The sequence below is a fragment of the Coloeus monedula genome (genome assembly GCF_965178545.1).
Source record: "Coloeus monedula genome assembly, chromosome: 1".
NCBI lineage: Eukaryota > Metazoa > Chordata > Aves > Passeriformes > Corvidae > Coloeus > Coloeus monedula.
This window is the reverse complement of record NC_138781.1, coordinates 111,892,459-111,904,073: the sequence shown is the minus strand read 5'-3', so window position 1 is coordinate 111,904,073 and position 11,615 is coordinate 111,892,459. Positions and strand designations below refer to the sequence as shown.

Sequence of the window (11,615 nt, the reverse complement as noted above, 5' to 3'; positions counted from 1 at the left end):
CCCCGCTGACTGATGTATTTGAAGAGGCCGGCGGGCGGCCTCGCCTTCTGCCTCTTCTACCTGGCCTCCAGCTTCACCAACAAGGTGAGCGCGGGCGCGGGGCCGCCCCGGTCTCGGACGGGCCGGGCGGGGCTCAGGGAGGTGCGGGGGCGCTGGGCAGCCGGTCCGCAGCTGCCGGGAGCGGGGGGCGAGGAAAGTGCAGGGAGCCAGGAGGAGGAGAAAGAGGAGAAAGAGGAGAGACGGTGCCCTTTGCTTTCCCTGCCCTGCTCAGGGAGAGCCGGAGGACCAGCCCTTCCCGGACGGGACTACCCCACGAGTGAAGAAGTCCCTGGCACTTCAGCCTGCCGCCCATCCCAGTGTGCTCCCGAAACTGCGGATAGCGTGCCGGTTTCGTTTTGCTGTGTGTGACATCTTTACCTTTCCAGGCCACATACGTTCCACTATTGTCTTGTTTAGGAGGGCAAGGAGTTTGACATCATATCATTCCAATGAATGAAGTGTTACAGAGTCAGAAGTTATGCTGCACTGAAAGTATCGCTGATGCTGTATGTATTTCACTCTGGCAGCTGCACTCATTCGCAAAAGAAGATCTGTTAACTGGAACAATAATATCAATTATCCAAGGAAAAAATGTGAAATATTCAAAGTATTACTTCAGTAGTGAAACAAATATTAACTTCCATGGCAACTTTGTTCCTTTGACAACTTAATTAACCTACAAATTAAGGACAAGAATTTTGTTTTCCACTGTGTAACAATTTCTTATTAGTGTTGCTGAAAAGTCTAAGCAGAAGAAGTAGGCTGAAGATGGCCACATTGTGAATAAAATCGTATCATTGAAGCATAGATTGAAAGTGATTTTTTTTACTCAGGGAGGAGGAGATATAATAACTGCTCTGTGCTATCCTATTTATCAGAGAGCATCTGTATTTGTGGTGCAGATTTCTGAAAGAAAAAAATGCTGGTGAAGCAATCAGAGTATGAATTTTCTGAGGGAGGATTAGAGGAAAGCAGCATTTCAGAGGTGAAAATTAAATCTTTTCTGGGCGTTGGCCAGTGGTTTCTGTTCCAAGATACATTTGCCATTAAGGATGTCCAGAAGTAGACTGAAGTCCAGGCACGAAGCAAAGTTTGTAGGGAGAGGTAATGCACTTGATCTGACAGACTGCTAGGAGCAGTGATTAGATAAACAGAAAGGGGCTAAAAGAGCTGTCAGGTTGCATCATGCATTGGGAAAGGTACTTGGCTTAACTGTGCTTTTAGAGGAAGTCAGAGGGACATTGACACAGGGCCTCTATTCTCAAACCAGAATGTAGGTTTTAGTGTAATAAAGTTAAAAATAACCAGAATATAGACCTTTCAGTTGTTGCAGGTGGTGTGCAAATGCAAGCAGGAGTACAGATATGTGCAGGTAGATTGTCCTGATTTAAAATGCACATGGCTGTTCTGACAGCTGTATGTGTAAAAGGACCTGTTGTGAATCAACATGCATTGTCTATGTATATTGATGCCAGCTTCTTAGTGACATCCCACACACCTGAAAACTGAACCTTGCAAGGTGCTCAGCACAGTTTTGTCTCTGCCGAAAGCTTTCGGCTTCTCCTTTTGACATTGACAGCTTCTGCTGGCTATTGGAAGGAACAGCAGGTACCTTTCATTTCCTCTGAGGAAGCTCCAATCATTGTTCTCCTTTGCAGAAGTGCTACTTATATACTTCCCCATGGGAAGTTGCTAGACCTGGAAGACATGTATTTATGCCTCATATTTGCATATATACATATATAACCTGAAGAGACACTACTAGTATCCTTACTTGCAGGCCCAAACAAAGCACACTAAAGCAATGACAGAGGCTTTGCTTTTTACCCCCATGTATTACATCTCTGATGGGCTTTATGGGCTGCATAATATTTTACACAAAATAGTGTGTGAGCAGAATGTTAAGTCTGTAAGATACATTAGTCATGAGGAGGCAATTATGTTAAGATTATTGCTCTTGGTTCTGCCAAAGACTGCCTCTTTGGTACGGTATGGTTTTAATTGACTGGTGCTTGTGGCTTTTTGTTCCTGTTAATCCTTTTCCATTCAGTGTGATGTATGGAGTGTGTTCAGAAAGTGAAAGTGCAATTCAGATGACAGCCTTCTCCATTGTTCACTCTATGCCTCATGTACTTTAGTGTCTGTTACCTTCCACAGTGACTGAGGCAGCATCCAGCATCCTGTTCTGGCATGGGAAGTGTCGCAAATTAGTGTTTTAGGTCACTCAAAGAATCACTGGCAAAGGGATGGGCAAAACCAGGTTTAATATTAAAGTGAAATCACTACGAAGTTTGTTGGCAAGGTTCACTCTACTGCCATCGATACTATGTTATTACATCATTACTATATCATTACATCTACTACATCATTATTAGACAGTTAAAGCAGACAGAGAAAAATCAGACTAAAATCAGTCAATCTAAAAATCAATCGACCTAAAAATATCTACAATGAAGTATGAATAGGAAAGGGTAAGGATAAAAGGAAATAACACACTCACACAGCATTCATAGTGGACCTACTTGCCAAACTTAGCCCCAGATTTGATCAGCAGTTTAGCCTAAAGGTTTTAACAGCACTTGAATGTAGCAGCTCTTAATCAAAAGATTAATTTAAAGAATTTAAGGAAAGGTTTGTATAGAATTTAATATAGACACAACAGTGACTCACAGGCCTATCTTACTTATGAACCTAATGTACTTAAGAATCTAAGAGAGCAATATTCATAACAAATTTGCTACAGCATATCCACATTCACACACACTCAGATCTAAAGGAGCATGTACAAGGTATACCCAGGAAAAATTCCCCTCGGATTCAGTGAAGTACTCACATCGGGTGCCTTTGCATCTTCTTCACAGGCAAAGGGTTGACCCTGGAGGAGTGGATGGTATCAGCCCAGGATCCATTATCGTCGTTCAGTTAACCTCCAAGTGTAACAAACTGGAGGGTTTGCTGGCTCTGAGAGGTGTCCCACTCAGAGGGACGTTGCTGGTTGCATCCTGCTGCGGTCTGGGAGAGCTCAAAGGGTCTCACTCAGGAATGCTGTTTATAGGGTCACAAGAGAGTTGGGTTTAGATGAAGTAATTTTCCATCCTGGCTGCAATGCGGGTTGGTAACTTTCTTTGGAAACTCAGTAAGAAAAATATTGTTCTGCTTGGGTTGTTATGCAGGCAAGAAAAATAAGTCTCCAAGGCTGTTTGTTAAAAAGCATTAAGTTCCTGGGAGCAGACAGTGTTTCTCATAAGCTCAAGTGGAACTTAGCCCAGATGCTGTTCAGCAAGATTGAGGCCTATCAAGCATTTCAGAGATCACAGTGCAGCCCAGTGAGGGAAGGGGGGGAAAATACACCACAGCAAGAGAAATTACTAGACTTCTTTTTTGTCTTTTCTACCAAAATATAGAAAAATGAAAACTTTTTGTGTATGTTTTGTTGCTCATGATTGTTAATATTATAAACTGTAGGTGTTTGATGTCCATTAATTTGCAATTTGTTTTCCAGTATGTCCTGTCTGTCCTGCAATTTACCTATCCTACCCTTTTTCAAGGGTAAGTATTGTTTTAAGAATACAGTTGTTTGAAAAATGACTTTAACATCTTGCTGTTTCATGCTGAAGCTACCTTTACTACCTCTTGTCATAACTGGCTTTTGCTGTCTGGAGAACATACTTCGTGAAGCCTTAATAAAGCCTTCATTAAAGTGTCTTGGTTAATTTTTAAACATCATGGAGATGATGTAATTAAGATATATAGTCCATAATTTCTCATTTTCCTTAGAGTCTTATGCTTCAGCATAGAAAAGTAGCAATTACAATACAACGTCTTGTCTTTGGAAATGGCACTCGTGGATAGTGTGCAGTTATGGTGCGTTCTTTTGCTATGCTAGAAAAAGCCAGCCTTAAACCCATCTTTAGGCATCCACAAATACCATGTTGCTTCTTTTCCTGCTTGGCTTTTGGTAACTCTGCATCACAAGTCACTATCATATCTCAATAACTGTAATGAGAAATTTAATGTTTTGGTAAGTGTCCATATATACCGTCAATGTTGTTGATGAGACATTTAGTGAAAATCTGGCCTCTTAGAGTCAAGACTTCCCCTATTTGTTCTTTTGAGATAATGTTAAAACCTGCAGACACTGGATATCTTTGCTTCCTTTTCTGCTGCTTAGCATGGCTTACATTTTTGCCTGACTTGCAGTCCCAGGACTGCAATCAACTCTAGGAATAATTACCTTGGGAATCTCCACTTACTTTGAGTGTATTCAGCTCAATTAAATATGCAATGAATGCTTTCTTCAGTTTTGGCACATACACAGAATCTGTCTCCTGCACGAGGCTTTAATTGTATAGGGGGAGGGTTTTGAATAATTTGTGTAAAATAGACATGGTAAATCAACAGAAAAGCATATTTCAATGGCAAGCAACTACCTTATCGCATCTATTTCACCACAGTTATTTCCTTTTTCTATTATTTGGAAATGCATTTCAGCATCTTAATATTTTTCCGTCAGTTCTGGCTTTTAAAAGTGACCTTTCCTTGAAATTTTTAAAGTGGCTCAGATGCACTTTCACTTAGACCTATGACAGATGAGCAAAGAGGAAAAGAATGTAATTCTTAGTTCATGCTGTTATTGTTCGTTGTCCTTGGTTTTGTTCCCTGTATGATCTAAGACTATACCGTGTAGTCCTAGGCATCTGAAACTGTCACCAAGTTCTGTCCTTAAAACCTGAGACAAGAGGAAATTCTTCTCAATAAAGCTGATGGGATTTCAGAACTGGCTTGTCTAAACCATGGTCAAACCTGCAACAAACGTCAGGGAAACTTGGCTTTTAAGCTCGCATATGCTCTTCATCCAAAAAAAGGTGAAGTGAGCTGTGATAGTAGCATTGAATATTTATCATTTCCATGTGGAAAATGAGCTCACTCTTCTCTGACAGTGTCCAACTGCAATAACACTGCATAGAGTTAATCTTTGTTTATTTGTGTATGTGTGAAAAAGTTTTTAAATAATTGCTTAAATGCATTGCAACAAATGGGAATAATAAATAAACCCAATTCTATATGTTACGGATGTTAATGTCATTTAAAATTGTAGTACAATATCTCTGTCTGAACTGTGCTAGATGTTCAAGGATTTTCACCCAAGAATCCTGAAACAGCTGTCTGAAAACCACAAGCTTAAGAAAGAAGAAAGCTGATAACTTATTTTAAAGTGTAGAAGAAATCAGTGTGCATTACTTGCTACTTATTCTAAGTTGTCTGCACGTGTTTCCTAGGCTGCACATATTATTTCCTAGTGTTGTTCTGTTTCAGGTGGCAGACACTGGTGGGTGGACTTCTGCTTCACATCTCCTGGAAGCTGGGCTGGGTGGAGATAAACTTGTGTTCAAGGTACTGTAGGTTTTTTGGTTTTTGCCAAACACTTATTTTCTGTAGCTGGATTACAACATAGTTAAGTTGGTTGTGGATGTTACTAACTGGCTAAAATAGAGGTTGGGGTGGGTGTTCTGGGGTGGGTGTTCTGCTTCACAGATGTAGAAGGGAACTCACATTTTAGTCAAATGGGTGTTTAGTGACACCCACTTAAACCGACTACTAATATAAAGAGATTCATTTTAACTTTGGTAAGATAGCCAAAAAGCCCTTAGTGAACACAATAAGGATATCTTGTCCAACCATCTGTCCATATCTCTTCCCTGTACTTTTTTTTTTAGTATTGTAAAAGAAACCTTGGAAATGTTAATTAAGAGCATTGACACAACCTTCCACAAAACCCTCGGGGGGGCTAAGTCTACAAATGTGATCTGCCATTTTCTGAGAGCTGTCTCCTAAATGGGCATCATTCACATTTTCCTAGCTGAAAATCACTCTCCAAATTAAATGGTGCTTTGTAGACAAAGATCATCTCCTTGAACTGAGTGTGACAGCACAATTCAGAAGAGTCATCATGCTGTACTCTGCTCAGGTGGATCCATTCTGCGGTATGGAATGTAGCATCTTTTTTGTTGTGCAAAATGGTATCACTTAGAGGATGTATGCCCACAGCAATCATTGAGTCTTCATCTCAGAAGATAGTAAAAACTTTCCTGGGTGATGACCTGAATAATGCGACTCGACTCTGAAGATGGGACAGTTTGGACTAAGTGACTGCCAGACTTCCCTTCTAATGTAACTTTTTCTCAGTGATTCTGTATTGGCAAGTGACAACTGATTAACCTTCTGTTTAAGATTCAAACAGTTGGTTTGAAAAATTGAATCTCCTCACTTAGAATGAAATCCTGTGAGTATGACAGAAAAACCAGGCTGTGTTCTGTTTTCATGGCCATGCAAATGACTACATCACCATGGAAATATAAGTGAGGTCATAAATGAAAACAGAATTTAGTTTCCCATTTTATAGCTGCAATCAACTGAGGATATCATAAAAGCTGTCAGTGTCTTTGGCAGAGACAGGATTAGGGTCCAAACCTAGCTTTACTGGCAGTTACCGATACATATATATATTATTATCAAATTTATATTGTTTCACAGAACAGTCTAGAGGAATACAGTCATCAGTTATGTCCTTTTATAGTTCAGCTTTTCATCACTAATGATTACTTCTGCTTTAAATCACGAAATTAAAGAAGTTGAATCTTTTTTTTCCCATCATGGAAAAGATACTTTTTTCTTTTCAAGACCTGGGAAGATATTAACAAAAATAGAGGACAGGAACTACTCTCTGATGTTGAAGAGATTGTTTTTATCTAAGAAAAGTTTTGATGAAAAATTAGTTCGTATTTTGACCCTGGAGGCATGAGGCCACTAGATGTCAGCACACTGTAGGGAAAGGGGTTGAAATCCCTCTTGAGAAACCTCTTCATTAGCTTAGTTAATAGAGAATACCTGTTCTAGAATAGACTGAATGGAACAACCAGAATTAATTGACATGCTTTGGCTATAATTCATCCAGCTATTTAAGCATGAATTTAAACCTGTCCTTCTTCACAAAGATTAGGCGCATGCTTTAATGCTTTGTAGAAGTGGATTTGTAACATGTATCTCCTGTATTGGAAAAAAACTAACCAAAGCCAAAACAAAAAACCAGAGGGTTTTCTAAACCTCCAAAGCGCTACCAACCAAAAAACTCACCAGCAAACAAACAAACAAATGAACAAACATGATGTGCAAAGGTGATTTTAATACTACCACTGGGACGTGGACATTTCCACCCCCCCCCCCCCCTTACAGAATATTTGTCTCTGAATCTGTCTGTTGTTTTGGGAGGAGGGGTTGCTGTATGTGTAGGATACTTAGGAATATCATAGCCAGTCTTTAGTCTCATCATGCTTCAAATAATAAACTGCCATCCATTTGTTTGTTTATGTCCAAAAAGTCTCGGTTTTTATGTCTCATGGACTGATCTCATATACTTTCTGAGCCCATTCAGGTTATCCCTAAGTGTCTCAGCAGAGTTAAATTATTACATAGAGATCATCATCTTTTGTCTAAAGTCCAGAATACTAACCTCACTATAAAGACCAAATGAAAACATATTATTTAGAGTAATCTCACTTAGATTTTGTGGATAACCTGCTTTGCCTCTGCTTCCCCCCAGGGCATACTATAAGGGACTCTCCATAATTTCTTCTAAACAGCAAATTTTGACTGCAAAGCTTTTAGTATTAGTAAAACAAGGGCTCTGTGGAGCACAGAGGAACATGCAGCATCTGCATAATTCTTCCAGTGCTGCAGTCTGCTGCCCAGCTTCTGCCTAACTCTTGTAGGCACATAAGTCTGATGTGTTCTGGTTGGCATTTCTTGTAGTGCTGCATTTCACCCACAGCTAAGCAGCAGCTCAGAGCCTTACTTTAAGTGTTTGGGGGAACCTGCCATTGCCTATTGTGGGATTTGGATTTAGACCTAAAACAACCACAGACTCATCAGTTCTTTTTTTATTTTGCATGTACATCACTGTATTGCCAACATAAGAAGCTGCTAATTGGTTTACATACAAGACAGATTGTTGATGCTGACACGTTACATCAAACATCCGTGCATTCTTTTTCAGTCCTGAAATTCCCACTTGGCAGCATAAAATTCTACCCTTACATCATGGAAAATGCGTCTGAAGTCCTTTTCCACTGCACTTCTCAGAATTGCATTGGAGATGAGGACATATTTAGGATTCCTACAGTTTAGTGGTGGGGAACATGAAAGAGTGATATTTTTATGTACTAAATGAAAATTTGGTTTTCATCATGTGTTCCTTTTATCTTCCCAGACCCACTTTCTTTTCTTCCCTCCCCCTTTCTTCCATTTGTTGCTGTTCCAATAGGGTGGGGGGTATTTTTGTTGGTGTCTGATGTGAATTCATTGGTAATGAGGTATGACAGTATTAGATTTTGGTTGTTGAAATTCCAGTTGAAGTCAATAACCTCAAAAGAAACTGTATTTTTATAAAAATTTATTGTGACTACTCAAGAAAACCCAGAGCAAATATTTATGCCGGTGAAAGGATCTAAAGATTATTTTTGTGGCCCTGGGTTTTTGATCGAGTGTCTTGGAAAAAAAAATATATATAACAGAGGACATGTGATATTTATGGTTTTTCCCTTGTCTGTGATTATGTGAATCTTTGCACATGTTTTTTCTTCATTCATACTGTTCTGGCTTCATCGTTTAGTGGTCTGTTTTCTGGTGTTCCATGAAGTGTGGTGGTGTACCAGTATCTATAATTGCATTTCAAGTTTACATGTTAATTAGAAGTGAAATGCAAATTAAGGAACTACAAGCAGTTTGAGTTTTTTTTCAAGAACCAGCACTGATCACTAATGTTCCCTCCACTTTAATTTAAAGCTTGAGAAGAGTGAATGGGGCAGCCATGTCTTCAGTCTTGGGAAGCCTTTGATTCAGGCCTTTACCTCACTGCTACTCCTTTCTTCCCTTGCCCAAAATCTTACATTATTCTCTCTGAAATTTACCACTTATCTGATTCCTTTTTTCCCTTAAGTAACAAGATCAAAAATAGGAAAAGTGCAAATTCTGAAGGCTCTTCTCAGAACTGAAACCTGACTCTACTGCAGTAACCATGTCTAAAAAAAATTAATCAAATCAATCTGATGACTTCATCCCTCCATTAGTTGTCAAATTGCCTCTAGGAGTTTGGCTTAGTCAAAGGATTATCATTAGGAAATCTCAAGAGATAGGCTCCCACAGGGACAATCTGATCTTTAGGAAGAGTCTCTTTGTAAATCTGGCTGAGAAATGAATGTGTGGGTGGCCAAGTGTATTTGTACATAGTGAAAATGTGTGCTGTCTGTGCAAGTGAGCCATTTTATGCCTTCGTTTGTCAGGTTTTGTTCCTTTCACAGAATATCAAGGAAATTAGTTGAGATGTCTCTCCTTTAAAACCAATGTGAGTAATTTCTAACGGAGAAAAAAACAACAACAGGATTTTGGAGGGAGAGGAGCCAGGGAAAGAGTAAAACAAACAAAATATATCTGCAGTCAGTTCCTGTCTTGGATTAGATAAAATGAATAATTTCTGACTTGGACTCTTTAGTAAATGGGAGGAGCACTGAGCAATCAGACAGTGACTTTAATATGCATGTTTGAATTGTATGTGCGTATTTGCGTATTATTACATTCCTTGCATGCAACTGTTGCTTTCTGTATGTAAACAGAATGTGGTGAAATAATGGGATTTTAATTGTTTTCACAGGTCTGAAATCCTGTCATGGCTTCCTGCATCAGTACTTTTTGTGGGCATTATTTATGCTGGCTCTAGGGCACTCTCTAGATTGGTAAGAAATGAACCAGTAGAAATCAGTTCTTTATTATCTCTACTTTGTAAACAAAAACCATTCCCTTCATACATGGTGTTTAATGCTGTTCCTGGGTTGAGGGGAAAGGAGGCAGGAGGGGTTTAAATAATAGATCCATTGTTAATGGAGCTAATGCACTGGTTCATTCCTACTAAGTATCAGAAAGCATCTCTGTGACAGTCCGAAGCACTCAGCATCTCTCCAGAGTATGCAGTGTTTTGCTGAACAGATTCTCACTGGTCTGAATTGTACAAGTAGGGAAGAAGCTGAAGAAATCAGTAGCTGTAACTTTGTAAAAGGAGGAATGGGGTTGTGGGATCTGTGGCAAATCCTTCCAGGAAACTGGTGAAGACCATTCCAGTGAGAAGCTTTTGATTCTTTGCAGGATTTGAAAAAATAAATAGAAAGTTGGAAAGAAATTATGGGAAGGGTTAGATTACTCTGTTTTATGATTCATTTGCATCACAGTAATTTACCAAATGTTTACAGAACGTCAAATCTGCTTTCATGAAACTTGAATGCTTTATGCTTAAATTGTATAGTCTTCCTTTAAAAAAGTAAAATAAATTGGTGGCACTAATTTTAAAAAAATAACAATTTTTTGCTGCTGTATGCAGTCTGCAAGCTCATATCATGCACTAGTTCCCTTCTGCATTCTATCACTGCATCTAAATGTAACTCCAGAGCCAGCTTGCTCCTGTCACCTCCTAAACCTCAAGGAGAATCAAAAGGGACTTTTTTTACCAGATTCTGATTGTAGTGATCCCTTGAAAATCCCAGCAGAGAGATAGAACAGAAAAGAACAGGAGGTCTCTGTCCTCGTAAGCGAGGTTGGAGGCCTTATCTTGGACCCAAATAATATTGGGAAAGCACAGAGTTGCTCAGAAGCCCTCTGCTCCTAGATTAGTTCTGTCTCAGGGTGATTGCATTTACTTCCTCTTGGTTCCTTGTCAAAGGAAGTTCCATTGGGCTTCTTTGGTGTAAGGTAAGCAAAGTTCCCTAACGAAAACCCTGTCTGGAAGCGTCACTAAAGCTTGAAAGATGCAGGAGCATCTTTTCTGCTTGCTCACCTGGGTGGTGGAGGAGTTATGAATCACATCCTCTCTATTACTTCTTCTTGCTTCCTAGTCATCCTGTGAGTTACTGTGTCAACCTCCTGTTCCTGCTCTGGTCATTCATGAATGAACTGCACTGGAGTGGCAGAAGTGCTGTGGAGGGTTTTGATTTGTATTCCAAATATTTTTTAAGGTGCATCTCCATTTCTTAATGGCTTCTGTTGTACATGAATGGGGATTTAGAGATCTAATTCTGTGGCCATTTTATGAGCCAAGACAAAAGGATGACTAGTCTTAGGCCATAATTATTATGTGCTGCCTTGTAGTGGGGCTAAATTCAATCCTACAGAGAAGCTTTGCTTACAATAACTTTGTGTACAACAATTTTATGACAGAGTGAGAAGGAAAGTGGACTCTCCCAAAATCATAGCTGAATTGGCTCATCTCAACAGCATCTTTGAGTTAAGTGGGTTTGTTCCTAAAGCAGAAATTATGTGTACTTTTATTATCAAATCCAAGGGGACCCACTTTCAAACACTCCTGTATATTGGCAAAGCTACAACTTTAATCTCTGTTTGTGCCTCTTCCTAGAGGTGCTGGCAATCTCCCCAGACCAAGGATTCAGGGCTAGAACTGGAGGAGGACTGCTTAGCTCTGGACTGTGATGCATTAAAAAAAGTATGCAGAGCTGTGAGGGGAGATCTGTACAGTC

The 11,615-nt window shown here is 39.7% G+C and overlaps 1 protein-coding gene across 2 annotated transcripts in view; it reads left to right on the top strand.

Moving 5' to 3' along the window:
- Positions 1-453: 453 nt before the first annotated feature.
- TMEM241 (transmembrane protein 241) overlaps positions 454-11,615 on the top strand; it is a 56,429-nt gene continuing 45,267 nt past the window's right edge. For both annotated transcript variants that reach the window (XM_082277719.1, XM_082277718.1), the window contains exons 1-4: positions 454-545; positions 3,542-3,588; positions 5,356-5,433; positions 9,746-9,827. In XM_082277719.1, the coding sequence (XP_082133845.1) occupies positions 489-545; positions 3,542-3,588; positions 5,356-5,433; positions 9,746-9,827 (264 nt within the window). In that variant the 5' untranslated portion in view covers positions 454-488. The remainder of the gene's footprint in view (positions 546-3,541; positions 3,589-5,355; positions 5,434-9,745; positions 9,828-11,615) is intronic.